This window comes from Colobus angolensis, unplaced genomic scaffold (genome assembly GCF_000951035.1).
Source record: "Colobus angolensis palliatus isolate OR3802 unplaced genomic scaffold, Cang.pa_1.0 Scaffold379, whole genome shotgun sequence".
NCBI classification, from domain to species: Eukaryota; Metazoa; Chordata; class Mammalia; order Primates; family Cercopithecidae; genus Colobus; species Colobus angolensis.
Genome location: NW_012117143.1, coordinates 541,008 through 559,465, shown reverse-complemented (window position 1 = coordinate 559,465; position 18,458 = coordinate 541,008). Strand labels below are relative to the sequence as shown.

General features: G+C 41.4%; 1 protein-coding gene across 2 annotated transcripts in view; it reads left to right on the top strand.

Moving 5' to 3' along the window:
- Window positions 1-6: 6 nt before the first annotated feature.
- The window catches only part of FRMD3 (FERM domain containing 3), a 300,134-nt gene continuing 281,682 nt past the window's right edge, over window positions 7-18,458 (top strand). For both annotated transcript variants that reach the window (XM_011953956.1, XM_011953955.1), the window contains exon 1: window positions 7-218. In XM_011953956.1, coding sequence (XP_011809346.1) covers window positions 72-218 — 147 coding nt within the window. In that variant the 5' untranslated portion in view covers window positions 7-71. The remainder of the gene's footprint in view (window positions 219-18,458) is intronic.

Genomic DNA, 18,458 nt, shown 5'->3' with positions numbered 1-18,458 from the left:
CGTGTGTGTCCGCGCAGGCGAGCACCGCACCGGCCCTGAGCCTCGCGTTCGCTCCCCCTCGGCCGCGGTGCATGTTCGCCTCCTGCCACTGTGTACCGAGAGGCAGGAGGACCATGAAAATGATCCACTTTCGGAGCTCCAGCATCAAATCGCTCAGCCAGGAGATGAAATGCACCATCCGGCTGCTGGACGACTCGGAGATATCTTGCCACATCCAGGTGCGCGTGGAACCGGGCGAAGGCGTGGGGCACACGCCAGGAGCAGGGCGGGGGCCTTTGCGGTGGGGATGCGAGGACAAGGAACCCACTCCCAGAGGGGATTGGGGGACTGCTAGAAAGCCAGATTTCGATTCCTCAGCCCTCTGAGGCTGGGGGGCCTTATCCTGGCGTGGGGGGCATGGTCCCCTGCAAGCTCCAGGCACGCGTTATCCGCGCCCAGTCCCCTTCCCCTCGCGTGCACCCTGCGCGCGCGTCTCACTGCGCCCAGGCTAGGGGCGCGGGGCAGCTGCCTGCAGGGGGACTCTGGCCCCTCTGGGCCCTACTCCGCCAGGAGATGGGAGCTCTGAGGGCTGAGAGGGGCACCTGCATGTCGCCCACTGGTATTTCCTCCTTTCCTCCACGTGGAGAAGGCATGCATCCGTCGGGTTCACTCATTTCTCTCTCCCGCGCCCAGGCTCCGGAGACGCCCTCAGTCCCAGAACCTGCTTTCCGCTCCGTGTGGGTCCCCCTTACCCTCTGCCGGTGGTCTTCAGTTCTCCGCGTGGGGCGGTGGCGAAGTTTCCCCAGAGTGAGAGAGGCCGGGCTGCCTTGGGCGCCAGCCTTGAGGGATGGAGCGCGCGCGCTGCGTCTGACTGGAGCTACCTCAAAAGGAATGTGTGAAGTCTGAGTGTTTCAGAGAAAGGAAAAGAAAGGATTGTGAGGCCAGCAAGTGGGGAGCCCTGCAGGAACCTGGGTCCTGGGAAAAAGCGCCCTGTGGAATCTTGGTGGACATTCACTGTCACCCAAGTTGGAGGAGAAGGCTAGTTGTTTGGGTGAAGGCAGCTTTGCTGGCAGCCCTGTGCTCGGGTAGTAAATGCCTCTGGGCTGTCAGGAGAGCTAGTGTGAGCTGCAAAGGTGTGCGTGCGTGTGCGTGTGTGTATTTGCGGTGGGTAAATATGTAGGCAGGTGAGAGCCCCTCTTCCAGGACCTCAAAGATGCCCCACTTGGTGCGCACACAATCAGGAAAGGTTGTGTCAGAGCTCAGCACAATTAACTTCCGAATTTTAAATCTATTTAACTATTTATCTCTGGAATTTCCTTTCTCACCTACCCTAGTCCAGTCTTGAGGCTCTGGGACTGAGCTGTTTTTTTTTTTTTTTTTTTTAATACATTTAAATACAGGGCACATCACCCATGTCAGTGGGAGGTGAGTGGGGCAGCATCTCCCAGAGTAGGAATTAGCATCTAGGCTGTGCAAACCATGAAGGAATGAAAGGACTTTCCCTGTTTTATTTTTATTTAATTTTTGTTAGTGGGAGTGTGTGACATGTTGGGGGCAGTTGCAATTAATTTGTAACCTGACAGCTGGACAAAAGTCAAGGTAGGAATGTGATGCCCCATGACCTCCCAGGAAAGTAGGCTCCCACTGAATTTTCTGGAGGATCTTGAATTTCATTCTGACCAAGCAGCACTGCTAAATTTAATAATAAAAGGATTAGCAGGATAGGCAGTGTTTCTACTGCCACAAGGGTTGCACAGAAGCATCTGGCATGTACTAATAGTCTTGTGATCCAGAGAGTGTGGTCTGTGCACTTTGCTTGAAGTCCTAAAGTGCGTGTACAGGTCCTTTAACCCATAATGAATGTGTAGATGATGGAGGTGCCATCAGGGAGAGAGGCTGCTGAGGTCTTCTCTGTCTCTCAGCCCTCTTCTGCCCTGTCCCACTTCGTGTTGACATTTTTCCCCTCCCTCAGGATGAAGTCTTCCTTAGAATAATAAATATTCCCCAAAGGACATGTATTTGTTGTCTCGTGTTTTGAGAAACAATGAATTGTAGTCAGTCTAACAACAGTGTGAAAAACTCTAGTGCTTATGACTCAACTAGTGCCAAAGAGGTTAAAATGTTATGTTTCAAAATGTTGGCTTGGGTACTGATTTTTCAAAAAATTAGATGTTTCATTTTGTGATTCATCTTTCTCTGCCCTTTCTGCCCCCAAATTAGGATTATCATTTAACCAATTAAAATGAATTAAAATATTTTATTTGGATAACTTTGGACCTCATACTTTCCTAGAGTACTCCAGACCAGGAATTGAAATTGCCCTTCCACGTATCAGGTTACAAAGACTTCCCATTTGCTCAGAGTGAGAACAAAAGGATTAAAAAACAATGTGAAACAAGGCCATTTGGAATCACTGGCACTTGTTCTGGGTGAATTCATCTGTGTTTGCTTCCTTCCTTCCTCCTATAGAACTACACAGTTAAAGGAACGTATATACTGTCCACAGAACGTCACCCTCTCTCCATAGCCCACATCTGCCTATCTGAGTTAGGAGCTCTCATCCCTGGTACCTTCCTGGCTCTAGAGCAGGAGTGTCCAATTTTCTAGCTTCCCTTGGCCACACTGGAAGAAGAAGAATTGTCTTGGGCCACACATAAAATACGCTACCACTAACGATAGCTGATGAGCTTAAAAAAAAAAAATCACAATAGTCTCATCATGTTTTCAGAAAATTTATGAATTTGTGCTGGGCTGCATCCAAAGCTGTTCTGGGCCACGGGCTGGATGAGCTTGATCTAGAGGCTCTGTAGGAGGAGCAGGAGCTCTTGGACATGTGTTAGTTGTTCACTCCTCTTCACTCCAGGAGTGCTGCCTATGAAGCCCAAAAATAAGTGGGGGAAACTCAAGCCACACATCCTTGGGAGTTCGTTAGTCTGTGTTCTCTAGTAGGTGAGCATTCCAGATTGAAAGAAAAAAGAGTCACTCAAACAGTTTTCTCTAGTAAGGTGCTGGAGGGTGGCTGCATGTGGTAGATGCAAGGGATGACAGAAACCTTCAGGCCTATTGCTTGAGACCATGTGAATAGCTCTAGGTGCCATTTCTTGAGCATCTCTCATGTGCCAGCCTTTTCCACTCATTTATGTCTGCTCTCTACCACCAACCTTTGAGTAGGTATTATTCCCTTCTTTTGGATAAGAAAACTGAGCAGCTAATAACTTAAGTGACTTGTTCAAGGCCATATCTCTAAAAAGAGAATGAGCAGCTGGAATTCAAATCCAGAATTGTCTGGATCCGAAGCTTATGTATGTCTTTGACATATTACCCCATAGTTAAAATAGCTGAAGTTTCAGTGAAATTTCCAGACATGGATAGAGGTAAATCCAAGGTATGGGGGTTTAAACCAGTGACTGAAGGCCAGTTGGGATTCATGATCTGAAAGGGCAAAGCGACCCTCTTTGCCAGTTTGCAAACTTAATGTGTCCTGAGTCTGCCAGGCAGGCTGGCATCCCAGAGCTGATTGGAATCCCACCTCCAAACGTCACTGGGGGCCATTTCCACCCCCCGGAAACATGGTATTTGCCTTTAAAGAAACTATATGCATAAATGCTTTGTTAGGTTCGATGCACAGTGTTCTTATATTTCAGACTGTAGTAGCCCCAAATTATGCCTATGCATCAAAAGAGGAACCAAGCCAGAAACTAAGGGAGAATTGCCTATTTGTGCTCTGATTACAGGGTGTGATGGTGAAAGCACATGTGTTTTGTTCCTCTTCAATGTGCCTTCCACAAGGGGGAGAAGGCGGAATATTCTCCTTGCTACCTCCCCACCCCTAAGATCTTTGCATTTACCACCATATAGAGGATAGGAAAGAGCTTTTGCAAAATAACAGCTTTTAAACATTCCTTTTCCAAATCATATAATTTTGGTGGTATTTGGGCAACGAGAACTTTCAAACATACAACCTAGTGGCCCAGTCTTAGCAGACTGGTGGTCATTTCCAATAAGAGATGTGGAAGTCATTGGCTCTGTCTCTTTTCGCAGGGTCTGGGATGCTGTCCCATCATATCATTTGCTTGTGAATGTTCAGGTAGGATGGAAGATAGAGGAATTCCAAATAGACAGGGCATAAAGGGGAGTTTGGGGTACCAGATAGAGGCCTGGGGAAGGGAAAGAGTTGCTGAATGCTCCTTATTGGGCTTTTCCAATTGAGCTAACCCTTGAAGTCTGGATGTTGTAGGAGAATAAGGTTTGGCTCTAACTCTTCATTCAACCTTGCTACTTCAATTAGAGTGGAGTCCTAGCCATTTTCTATCCACTTTTTTTTTTTTTTAGATACTGGCATTGTCATTCACAGCTCTTGCTAATGAACTTGCCATTTTTAATACCGACTTTTTGAGGTTACATAGACTTTTTACATAGACATTAAGGATGTTTACTGACTCATATATTCATACTTTGGCAAAGCCTGGTAAACATGGCTGACATAGTTGGAATTGGCTGAAAATCTGTATTTGTATTTGACTAGAAATCCCAGCATAGTGCTTTGCAGTAGGAACACAATAAATACCAATGTAGATTGAATAATTTCCTTTCTAGACTGTTAAATTCACAAGAGTAGGAACATTCTGATGTTCTCTGCGGAGTCCCTAATACTTAGAATAGTGCCTGCTATTCTATATAGTATAATATGTGCACATTAAACACCAGTGGAATGGATGAGTGCTAACCTTCCCAATATTTAATCTAGCTCATTACCTGTCAACATGAAGGTAGCGTGCCAGCATTGGATCGGGAATCAGATATGTGGTTTAGTTATGTTACCAACCAGCTGTGTGATCTTGAGTGAGTCATTTGACATTTGGAGTCAATTTTCTTTTCTTTTGTAAAACAAAAGAATTTGGTTAGATGGATGCTACAGTTTAAAAAGTCTGTGGTTTTATTATTGACTAGATAAATTACATTTGAATGAAGCATTGCTATTGACAAAGTGGTAGTGTTCATATTATCTCATACGAATTTCATAACTATCAATTATCTCCATTCTATGGATGTTATTGTGTTACTATTATCTCAATATTGTATTACTAGATATGGAAAATGAGATTCAGAGAGGTTAGCATTTTGGGTAACCAAGCAAATAAGTTGGTCAGGACCCACCCAGGTCATTTGACTGAAAATCCAGAGCTCTTTCATCTTTGGAGCACTGCCTCTTGGGACTAGATGATTAGGCTGCTTTTGGCTGCAAGTAAAAGAGTAGCCAAGTTAAAGTGGCCTAAATAATAAGGACACTTATTATCTTAGCTGGCAAAAAGTCCAGAGGGAGGGCAACTTCAGGGCTGTTCCAAAGCTCTGCCTGGACTTAGTTGCTGCCTCCCGTCTTTTCACTCTGGCATCTTCAGTGCCTTAACTGTGTCTCTATAGTCTCCATGATTATGAGGTGGCTGCAGTAATTTTAGATGTCAGTCAGTCAGTCACTGCCACATCCACTGTCCAAGAAGAGGTGTTTCCTCATGCATTTCCTTTTTATCACAGAGGAACACTTTCCCAGAGTCCCCATCAGTCTTCCCATCAGATTCTATTGGCCTGGATTGGATCATATGCCCATGCCCTAGCTGCAAAAGTATCTAGGAATATATGCATCTGGCATCTTTCCTCTCTATAATGGGAAGTGGCTTTGCCATTATGGAAGGAATGGAATTACGTGTGTGTGTGTGCATGCACATGTGTGTGGTGGGGAGGAACAGCTGTCGGCTAATCAAGCAGGAGTGTCTTTCAGAATACGTCAAATTGGGTTGCAATTACTGTTACAATAAACCTCTCATGAGAGTTTAGTAAGATGTTATCTCAGCCCTGGCTTTTTTTAGGCAATCTTTGTATCATCAAATTCCAGAACAAGAAAAATTATGAGAGAGTCTTTTGTAGTGTGTTGTTAAATATCATTTCTGCTCTTGTGGAACTGGTGGGTTCTGGGCAGCTAAAAGGCATCTTGTTCAGAGCAGGCACAGCTCTCTTCAGCAGACAAACTTTATGCTTGTTCAAGTAGCGTGGTGGCAAAGTGGTCGAGAGCATATGTTCTGGAGTACTGCTTGCTTGGGTTTGAACCCTGGCTCTGCCACTGACTAGCCAGGTGACTTTGGGGAAGTCACTTTTCCTCACTGGGCCTCAGTTTCCTCATCTATAAAGTGGAAATAATAATAATATAGCCCTTGGGGACTTTTTGTAAGGATTAAATAAACATTATATGTCAAGTGCTTAGCTTAGTACCTGGCACATAGTGAGAGCTGAAAAAATAGTGACTGTTATCTTAGTGCTTTGTGAAACTATATTAGAGGTAATCCTAAGTGGTGGGAAGGCTTTGACTTAGAATCAAATGACTTTAAGCCTAAACTCCATCCCTTTCTGATGGTGCAGGACCTTAAGCAAGTCACTGGGCCTCCTGTTCTTCATCTGAGAAATGAGAGTAATAATTCCTCAATTGCCAGTCTCCCTGAGATGGTTTATGTAAAAGCATGTTGTAAATGTTAAAATATCACCCAAATACAGAGTACTATTCTAATCAATTTAGTTGAAAAAAAGGATAGCTTCTTATCTGTTGAAATGGGAATGACATTATCATGTGCAAACCTGTATCTGTGCTAAATATCAGGCCCCATGATGATCCTGCTGGTGAAATCCAAGCTAGGTCCAGCTGGCAGCCACAATTTTCTGCTAGTAAGGACAATTCAACATTTTTCTCTACCAAGCTCTTCTGGAATGCCATTCAGAGTCTACTGAAAATCAGACACAAAAGGAATAGAGGAGAGAGGCAGTTTGTTAAATACTGTGGCACAGCTCTGACGTTTTTAGACCTAGATTATATGGGCCAGTTCTTTATATTAAGTATATCCTAAAAAAAATGTAATGTTATTCCAATGGTCTGCTAAGATCTTATCTCTTGATATTTTCAAAGCAAAGGCAAAATGTATTGACTTCAGGGAGAATACAATACTATTAGCTGCACATTGTTTGAAAGGTGTATCCACTAGAATTCTTTCAACTACATGCAACAAATTCTAATTCAAACTGGCTTTAACATTAAGGATGTTTACTGACTCATATATTCAGAAGTCTTGAATTACGTATTTAATTCAAGGACTGTGGCTCTGTTTCTCTGGGGTTCCTTTGCCTCTTCTTGCCATTTGGGATGGCTCCATCCTCAGGCTGGTAGTGAAATGGTTACAGCAGTGCCAGTTCTCACATTTTCATAGGATACCCTCCAGAGGAAGAGAGAAGCCGCTTCCAATTCAGCATCCCAAGCAGAAGTGTACAGTCATTCTGATTGGACCTCCCAGGTCACATGCTCACCCCGGAAGCAGTGACTATGACCAGGGGAACAGAATGTACTGATTAGCTTAAGGTGCAGAACTTGACCCTGGGACTCAGGGTGAAATCAACTTCCCCTGTGGTGATGTTCTGCCTGGGGAAGAGCAAATACCTAAAATCAGATGGGAGGAAGGGGGAAATGGCTCCTAAAAGATAATCCACAATACCTACTCTAGATGCTTTGTCTAGGGTAGGTGGTTCTCAAAGTGTGGTCTGGGGAACCCTGGAAGTCCCTGTGATCCTTTCATGGAGGCCATGCTGTTAAAAAAAGCATTTTCAAAATAATACTAAGATATTGTTTGCCTTTTTGGATAACAGTTTTATTGAGATATAGTTCACATTCCTTGTAGTACACCCACTTAAGGTATACAATTTTTGATATATTCAGATAGTTGTGCAGTCATCACCACAATCAATTTTAGAATATTTTCGGCCGGGCGCGGTGGCTCAAGCCTGTAATCCCAGCACTTTGGGAGGCCGAGACGGGCGGATCACGAGGTCAGGAGATCGAGACCATCCTGGCTAACACGGTGAAACCCCGTCTCTACTAAAAAATACAAAAAACTAGCCAGGCGACGTGGCGGGCGCCTGTAGTCCCAGCTACTCGGGAGGCTGAGGCAGGAGAATGGCGTGAACCCGGGAGGCGGAGCTTGCAGTGAGCTGAGATCCGGCCACTGCACTCCAGCCTGGGTTGACAGAGCGAGACTCCGTCTCAAAAAAAAAAAAAAAAAAAAAAGAATATTTTCATCATCCCCAAAATGAACCTTTGCCCTTTAGCAGTCATACCTCCATATCCCTCCAGACCTCTCAGTCCTAGGCAACCACTTATCTAATTCTTGTCTATATAGAGTTGTCTATTCTGGACATTTGATAAAAATGGAATCATAAAATATGTGAACTTTTGTGTCTGGCTTCTTTCATTTAGCACAATGTTTTCCAGGTTTATCCACATTGTAGCATGGGTCAGTACTTCCTTCCTTTTTCTGGTTGAATAGTAGTCCATTGCATAGATATATCACATGTTGTTGATCCATTCATTAGTTGATGAACATTTGGGTTGATGAACATTTTGGCTACTATGAATAATGTTGCCATGAACATTCCTGAAAGAGTTGCTCTCTATACACGTTTCTTTTCTCTTGTGTGTATACCTAAAAGTGAAATTACTAGTCATACGGTAACTCTGTGTTTAATCTTCTGAATAACTGTCAAACAGTTTTTCAAAGTGGCTGCACTGTTTTACATTCCCACCAGCAGTGTAGGAGGGTTTCAATTTCTTCACATCCTCTCCAGCACTTGTTATTTATCTATCTGTTTGATTATAACCATTCTAAGTGGGTGTGGAGTGGTATCTCATTGTGGTTTTGATTTGCATTTCTCTGAAGGCTAAAGTTGAGCATCTTTTCATGTGTCTATTAGCCATTTGTACATCTTCAGAAAACTGCCCATGTAGACCTTTTGCCTATTTTAAAATGGGTTGTCTTTTATTTTTAAGTTGTAAGAATTCTTCATATATTTTGGACACAAACCCTTTATACAATAAGTGATTTGCAATTTTTTTTCCCAGTCTGTGGGATATCTTTTACTTTCTTGATGGGGTCAAAAAAGCTTTTAATTTTGATAAAGTCCAATTTATATATAATTTTTGTTGCTTGTATTTGTGATGCCATAGCTAAGAACTGTTGCCCAATTCAAGGTAATAAGGATTTATGCCTATGTTTTCATTGAACAGTTTTATAGTTTTAGCTCTTATATTTAGGACTTTGATCCATTTTTAAAATTGATACATAGTTTGCATACCATAAAATTAATCATTTTAAAGTGTACAATTCAGTTGATTTTCATATATTCATAAGACTTTGCAACTGCAATCACTCCCTAATTCCAGAGCATTTTCATCACCCCAGAATAAATCTGTACCTATTAACAGTCACTCCCCATCTTTGATCCATTTCGAGTCAATTTTTGTGTATGGTGCGAGGTAGGGGTCCAACTTTATTCCTTTGCATGTGGATACCCAGTTGTCCCAGCACCATTTGTTGAAAAAAATAACTCTTTTCCCCATTGAATTATCTTGTCACTCTGATGAGATGTTGTTTACCTTTTCCGCTTTCAGTCTTTCAAAAGTGTATGGTGGAATTTTCTAGAGGCTACAAGATGTGTGATATTACAACACATTGAATGAAGAAGCATATATGAGAATACACCTCTTTGTTGAGTCAGTCATTAATGATATTTGCAAAAATGTAAAACAATGCTGCTTTTATCACTACTTTATTTTGTAAAATATAGCTATTTTTAAACAAAAATATGTTATTTACATTAATATACAGTGGGTTTATTGTTATTTTTAAATGAATTAATAATTGAATATTTTGGATAATTCTATAGATGTATAATATAAACAAAGGTTTTACAGATACTCAGCAGAGTAAAGGAGTTTTGAGGCCAACATACTGAAGAATTGCTGGGTGCAGTGGCTGGTGCCTGTAATCCCAGCACTTTGGGAGGCTGAGGTGAGCAGATCGCATGAATCCAGGAGCTTGAGACCATCCTGGGCAACATGGTGAAACCCTGGGTTTACAAAAAATACAAAAATTAGCTGGGATTGGTGCATGCCTGTAGTCCCAGCTACTTGGGAGCCTGAGGTGGGAGGATTGCATAAGCTAGGGGGTGGAGGCTGCAGTGAGCCATGATTGTGCCACTGCACCCCAGCCTGCGTGACAGTGAGACTCTGTCTCAAAAAAAAAAAATTGCTGGTTTAGGTGACTGTCCATTTATTGAACTTCCAAAAAAATTTTAAAAAGCCAAAATTAAATAAAACAAAGTAGAACTTATATGCATCTTCTATGCCTCCAAGATCATAAGTTGCAAGTACCCCAAGTGATGTCAATTAAATAAAAAACACTGCATGTTCACAGAAAATATGTACATTATATCTGGAATTCTTAGTAGTAACTATGCACGTGTGTATGTGTGTGTGTGTGTGTGTTGTCTGCGTTTATATTCAAAATATTAACAGTAGAAGGACAAGGCCAAGCTCTACTGTAGTAAGTAAGCATTCTCTAATTGCACTTGCTCTCTAACTGAATCCTAACTTTTTAAACTCTAATAATTGTATAAAGCTGTGTCTTGTTTTGAGACCCTTCTTTAGGTCATGGAAAATATACAGCTAAACATGAAGTATTTAAACTGTAAACCATTTGAATCAGGCCCATTAGTCACTTGAATTATTAAGTTGTTACTTCTTTTTCTGAGTAGGCATTTTGGGAAAACAGAAAAATGTTGCAGGAATGGAAATATCAGAATTTATTCTATGAGAATCTGAGATTCACATGGCATAAGTGTTAGGCATTGGGAAGATAACATGGCCCTCTTTTAGTTCTCACCCTATGATGGAGAATTTCAAGTTGCTCTTCCCATGAAGTAACAGAGAGCCAGAGATGGGAAAAATAATGGGACTAGGGTCAGGAGCCAGTTGGGCAGATTTTGCAGCTGAGGTTTGAACTTGACTCAGGCTCAGAAGAGTCAAGTTCAGCATTGAGCCCTGGGAGAAGTGTGTAAGTGCTTCTCAGTCGGATGTTCCTGTGGATTTTCTCTGCATTTTCTTCAAATGCAGACTCGGATTCAGGAAGTCTTGGGAAGAGCCCTGAAATTTGACATTTTTAGCATGCTTCCAGGTGGTGCTTGTGTGGCTGGTCTGTGGACCACATCTGGAATAGTCAGACATTAGTGGAATTTACCTTTCTCCTAATAATATTGCTAAGCTCCTTGAGTGGAGGGATATGTTCCTTTTGTTCCTCCCTCGATTGTGCCTCACTGGGCACATTTCTTTCAGTAGATGTTCAATGAGTGTGGGTAAGTGAGTGAGTAAATAAAGAAATCCATCCTGGTGTGTCTATCACAGGTGTAATGAAGTGCTGATTAGACACTGTTGCTGGGTATGGAATGATTCTGTTTGACTATTTGTTCCAAGCAAATCAAGAGATTGTTTTTTCAAACAGAATTTCCCATGGCAAATCTGATGAAGTGTTGTATGTCCATGAGAGCACACGGGACTACGGTTAGTGACTGCCTTCTCGTCCCTCTGGGCCAGGCTTCCCAGTCTTGCTTTCCTGTACACTGGACTCCTGGTGGTATTTCTGAAAAGCTCTGACAATATCTCGGCACAAACAAGTCATTGTGTATAAGCCAGCAGTGCCTGGAAGCCCCTGGAGGCATAGGGGCCCCAGCTGTTCTTACTTGCAGAACTGACACTGAGGGACAATGACCCTGGAGGGCCATACAAAATGCATTCCAGTTGTAACTTAAGCTCTGGAGTTGAGCTGTTTGCTCTGTTGATTCTCCCTGAAGGTGCAGGATGGAAAGGAGGGGCCCACTTTAGCAAAAAGAAAGAAAAAAAGAAGCTTATTCTAAAAAGGAAGAGCATTTGTTTTGATCAAAAAGTTATGTTTTTCAAAAGTAAATTAAAGTTTGTTTGAAACAACGTCAATCTTATTCGATAAACATTTGTTAAATATCTTCTATATTCCTAGCCCAGAGCTGGAAGTAGAGATACAAAAGAAAATAAAATCAGCCATCAAGAGGCTCGCAGTCAGTCAGGGGGAAGACAGAAAGGATAGTGATATGAGGATGAAATGACGGATGTAGAGACAGATAAATGCAGGTGGAAGACCAAGAGGATGCACCAAGATCAGGCTGGGGCATCAGTAAGTATCTCTGGTATAGATGAATCTTGGTTAATAATTAAAGGACAAGTGGAAGTAAACTCTTTCAGAAGGAGGAAAAGGGCATTACAAGCAAAGTGATCTCTTGTTTGCTTGGTGTAAAACCCTAGGCATGAAACATGATGACTGAATCTGGGAGTTAAGGAAAGGAGAATCTGGGATGAGTTCCACATGGTTAGTTTCAACGACTGGGTAATGGCGATGCCATTCCAGGAGAGACTGACCTGGTCACATAATTTGTGTGGTCCTGTGCAAAATGAAAATGCAGAGCTTGTTAAAAAATTGTTAAGAATTTCAAAGTGGTGATAGCAGACCATTAAGCCAAGTACAGGGTCCTTCTAGGCACGGGTCCCTGAGCAAATGTGCAAATCACACATCTGTGAAGCTGACACTGAGGAGACAGATGAGAGGAGAAGCAGGTTGGGGGAAGAGAGGATGAGTTCCATTTTGGGTATGTTGATTTTGAAGTGCCTGTAGGGCATCTGACTGGAGAATTCTCAGTAGACAGTTGGATATAAGGAATGAAAGTTAGCAGAGACACAGGTCTGACATTGAGACAGAAGTAAGGGAGTCGTTAATGTCCTCGCAAGGGGTGGCAGAAGCCATGTGGTATGAACAAAACTGCCATGACAGGTCTTCCTTTTTTGTCTGTATTTCTGCTTGGGGCAGGCTTGTAGATCAAATCAAGGAATGTGAGCTCTGGAAATCTTTCCAACAGTACTTGATCATTTTTGCTTTGTTAGGCAACTCCAAGTGAACCAGAGCTGGTCTCTATTTTCTTCTACAAATGGGGCAGCCAAACCAGGGTTGTCAGTGGAAAGGCTTTTGTCTGTCCTTACTCTTCATGTCCTAGCTTGGACTTGCAAATGAAAAAGATCTCTTTCAGTTTTCAAGTTCTGAGTTTCAAAGCATACGATTTTCTTTCCAGGGAAGTTGCCCTTTGAGACAGTGTCAGGAGCATTAAGTAGATAATACATTTTAAAATCCTATCAACATGCTACAAAATTAATCATGTTATATGAGGAGTAGCTTTGCTGCAATAATTTATCTTTATTTAGTATTTGTTTATATCTCAGATATCTTTTATGGCAAATTTTTTTTTTGTGTGTAGTTTTCAGGGAGTTTTTGTGAAAATTAAAATAATTCAAGTTCTATAAAATTGCTCAGACAATAATCTAATATTAATAATGTAATGACCTGAATCTTAGATGTACAATAGAGTTTTATCTGAATATATCTATGTATAATGCTAACGTTTGAAATACTATTATTCTGTAGCAGGGGAAAGCAATTAACATGTTAACAGATCAGGGTTTGGCTTATAATCTCTCACCTCAGAAGTATAATTTGTTACTTTAAAACTCTAGTCCTTGATACTAAACATTAATCTGGAAACTCAAGATTAACTGAACCAAGGTCTTTACACATAAACTGAAAATTCAAACACAATAACGTTTACTGATGGATATAATGATAAAATCAAGCAGTCTTAAAAAAATCAGTTACTAGTTAGCCTTATTAGTAGAAGAGAGGACCAACACCTAATTAATCAGTTGGCTAATAATTCTTCCTTGATGTTTCTAGCTAATGTTATTTTTTGGCTGATCTGTACACATGTTACTGTCCATCTTTGTCATCTGTACCTTGTGTAGGTATTGTCTACAATGTTATGACATGTTGAGTATTTATTGGTTCTTTGTTTAGCAGCAACCTTTCTCTACACTTACAGTCCTCTTGATATCCTTGAGTATAATAATAATACCATGTATTACATTGATTACATTGAGACTGATTTAAACAGAGATGTTATAGGATTGGTTCAATGTCTCATATTTAGGAAGATTAGGGTGGGGTATTTTGTCTCGAGTTTTAGGTTTGCTCTTATTACACTAAATACTACCATTATTTTGTTTTTGAATGTTCTTGGTAGTCTAAATGATGTAATTCCTTTCCACTGACAACTTTTCTTAATAGCTCAAGAGAAAAGCCATACACAGATCACACCTCGGGGTAGAAAAAGCATATTGATGTTTTAGAACTGTCATCCAAGGACACCGTTTAAGTTCTTTCCCTGTCTACTTTCTTTTTGTAACCTGTGGCTGAAGGTACATCCAAATAAAATTGCAGTCAACTTACTATGGTTATATGAGTATTTTGTCATCTAATACAACTAGATTCCTTTTACATATTTGGCATGGTACAAATATTACTTGTAGTCTGAAATTTCAAATTAACTCCCCAGAAGTTGTAAAAAGAAAAAAAGGAAGGGTGATGCTAATAAAATTTTCTATCTGTCCTTTAAGGTAATTTACCTTGTAGTTTTGAGATTGACTCTGGAAGTCAAAATCTAGCAACGCAGAGCATGGTATTTAGAGGACTTTTAGAAAAATAGGAAAACAATGTGTTATTATTATTATTTTGCTTAGGCACTAGCCACTGTCATGTCAGGCTCTCTTTGTTTTGAAGGCTAAGGCAGGAGAGTGATAAACTCTATGGAGTAGGGATGGAAATACACTTCAGGATATTTTATGCCACCTGGAACCTTATCAAGGATAACTTCAGCTCCTGTGTTCCCAGACCTCAGGGGAGAAGCATTTCTGCTGAGGGTCATCCTGACACAAGGGGGCACCTTGAGTGACATCTTTTGCCTCCAAGTTTGAAGACATAGTTTTTCCACCATCTATAGATGGCACTTTCTTTGTTCAGTGCTGATTAAAAGGAAAAAAAAGGAGGAAAAGTTATACAGTAATTCAAGGGCAGCTGTGAAGCCTGAGTTTGCAGTGCCAGCAGCAGTGTGGTAATTTGAGAATAGCAAATTAGAAGGACAAAGCAGATTTTAATCATATGCCACAGAGAGGAAGGTGGTTTAAGTTTATCTCCAAATTGTACCTCCATTAAAGAAAGGAAAGCTTTTAATGCTATTATCCAATATATAGTTAAAGATTACTTTTTTCATTTCCCCAGCCTTTCTTTAGTGTGTTTACTGGGTTATAAATGGCAACTTTTTTTAGACTTGGCAAAAGTAGTTTGAAAAATATTTGTTTTTTATAATTACAGATGTAATTTATGTACATAAATAAAATAAAAATACCCTGTAACTTCATTACCCAGAAAAAAAGAAATGGCAGACTTTTTCTCCCTTAGTGTATTGAGAGTTGTTAAATATAAAATATAAAACATTTTCTTGGTGTTATGGGAAATGGGGAGAGAGAGAGGGATAGAGAGGGAGAGATTGTGAGCTTCTCGTCTGAAGACAGAACTGAAGACTTAAGAAAATATCTTCATCTATCTGTCTGTCTGCCTATCCATCCATCCATCAAACTATCCATTAATTCATTCATCATTTATCCACTCTTCCACTCATCCACCAACTCACCCATCCACTCATCCACTTTTCCATCCATTCATCCATAAATCCATCCATCCATCCATCCATCCTTCCATCCATCCATCCATCCATCCATCTATCCTCCATCCATCCATCCATCCATCCATCCTTCCATCCATCCATCCTTCCATCCATCCATCCATCCATCCATCTATCCTCCATCCATCCATCCATCCATCCATCCATCCATCCATCCATCCATCCATCCATCCATCCATCCTCCATCCATCCATCCATCCATCCTCCATCCATCCACCAAACAAACATTTATTGAATATCTCTGTTGGGGACTGCTCTGAGTAGCAGAGTTACAAAAAGATAAATAAGAATTAATCCTTGTCAACCTAGTAGAAAAGACAGACAGACACATAAACAGATTTAAAGTAGCACTATTATGATAGAAAAACACTAGGATGTTATTGGAGCTCATAAAAGGGTCAATAGTAGAGCCAGAGTGTGGCTTAGGGAAAGGCATAACTTTTCTTTAACCTCTAGTGGCTGTCCTCCAATGTTACTGCTTTTAAAAATATATTATTTGTGTTTTATTTCTTTCTCCTTATTTATTTTTATTGTGGCAAAAAAATGTATGTAGCAGAATTTACCATGTTAGCCATTAAAAAAAAATATTTTTCTTTTGTGGTGCCTGTGCCTCGCACAGCCCCTGGACAGGCACAGCTGCCTGCCCCCCAGCCACCGAAGGCTGCTCTACCCCTCTGTTCTGGCTGCCGCGAGCATAGGAGCTTGGGCTGGGCAAAGCTCAAGGGGACACCGTGTTAGCCATTTTTAAGTGTGCAGTTTAGTGGCATTAAGTAGTTCACATTGTTGTGCAACCATAATCACCTTCCAAAGTTATTACTTATAAAAAAGATATTCTTTGAAATGGATCACTGATATTTTCTCATTCACATTTCAAGTGTGAATACGAGCATCTTTAAAAACTTTGTTCTTTTTCTTGCAAATGTCTCAGCCAAAGTTGTACCTTGCTATAAAATGTGATTTCAAGACAAGTCCCACACCCGCTTCCTTGGTTCCTACTAGACATTCACCCTCAGCGTGTCTCCTGTACAGATATGCTGGAGCAGCCACTGAGGGGCCCTAATCCAGCTTGGGAAGGGCCAAGAAGATTTTCTGGTGTAGGTGATGCCTGAGATGAGCTTTAAGGAAAAAATAGATATTGTCTGGCTAATAAATGGGGAAGTGTGTTGAGAAAAGGTGCAGTTAGGGCAAGAAGGACATTCTAGCAAAGGTTGAGCATAGAGGAAGACATAATATCTATGGGGAACTGAAAGAAATGCATTATACTTTTATACATCAAGAAAGAATTCCTTACTGTGCAGTGGGGAGCTGGCATTACCTGCTTAGACTGTGCAGATGGTGGAGTGGAGAAAACAATGTTGGCCACTGTTTATTAGGGAATAATTAAGACAACTCCTCCATTGAGTCATGGTTTGTTACTAGCTTGGCTCACACTTGGGCAAGATTCATAGGGTGTTTTGTTTCAGACTTCGAATGCCTTAGTGCTTTTTGAAAAGCCCCACCCTGAGGCACATTAGTGTTTGCCAGTTCTTTTTTTTTTTGGAAGGGTGGTGACAGGGTCTCACTTTGTCACCCAGGCTAGAGGGCAGTGGCACCATCACAGCCCACTGCGGCCTTGAATTCCTGGGCTCAAGTGATCCTCCTGCTCTAGCCTCATGAGTAGTTGGGACTACAAGTGGTGCCACTATGCCAGGCTAATTTTCTTTTTAACTTTTATTTGTAGAGAAGGGGTTTTGCTATGTTTCCCAGGCTGAGTTTGCCAGTTCTGTAGTTAAGGTTTTAAATTTCTGTGTGCTGTTGGGATGGTGATAGTTTCACAACTTGTGACCTTCAGCGATGAAGCAAGTCTTTCTTAATATGGCCAGGAAATTAGGAGACCTTTTCCTTTTTTTTTTTTTTTTTTTGAGATGGAGTCTTGCTCTTGTCACCCAGACTGGAGTGCAGTGGTGTGATCTCAGCGGTTCTCAGTGAAGGACAATTTTGCCATTCTCCTGCCTCAGCCTCCCGAGTAGCTGGGATTACAGGTGCCAACCACCATGCCTGGCTATTTTCTTTTTTTTTTTTTTTCTATTTTTAGTAGACACAGAGTTTCACCATGTTGGTCAGGCTGGTCTCAAACTCCTGATCTCAGGTCGTCCACCCACCTCAGCTTCCCAAAGTGCTGGGATTATAGGCGTGAGCCACTGCGCGCAGCCGGAGACCTTTTCAAAGCAACTTACCCCATTAAGCTGTTAGAGTAGTCATGAGCCCAGCTAGAGAGGGTCTGATGTAAGCAATTGCAGAAATTCCAGGAAATAAGTATTGAACAGTATTGAAAGGCCTTCTTACGCATAGTAGACCAGTGCTGTCTGGTAGAACTTTTGCAGTGATAGTACTGTTCTGTATCTGTGCTGTCCAGTTTAGTAGCCACTAGCCTCACATGGCTATTGAGCCCTTGCAATGTGACTAGTATGACTGAGGAACTGAATTTTCATAGCTATTTAATTTCAACTCATTAAATTTAAGTTTACATAGTTACACATGCTAGTGGCTACCACACTGGACAGTGCAGTGATAGTCTCTTAATGGTAGCTAACTCTGGAAGCAGAGAGGAATTGAATAAAGGTGGGGGCAGTGCAGGAAAGCTTTGCATTACATACATCTGTGTCATCTGAGCCTTTGGTAAGCATGTGTTACTTTCATAACTTCAAAACCATATGAAAATTTTCAGCAAATACACTTGCCTTTATTTTCAGAGAGAACTTAGAAAGTTGGAAAGGATTTTAGATTTTTAATCCCATGCCTGCATGTTTCTCCAGGAGCATCTGAAGTCCAGGGAGGGAAAGGATTAGCCTGGTGAGTGATACACAGATTGGGACCCAGGCATCTGGACCCCATTTTCATATTTCCTTTTTTTAAAATTATACTTTAAGTTCTGGGATACATGTGCAGAATGTGCAGGTTTGTTACATAGGTATACATGTGCC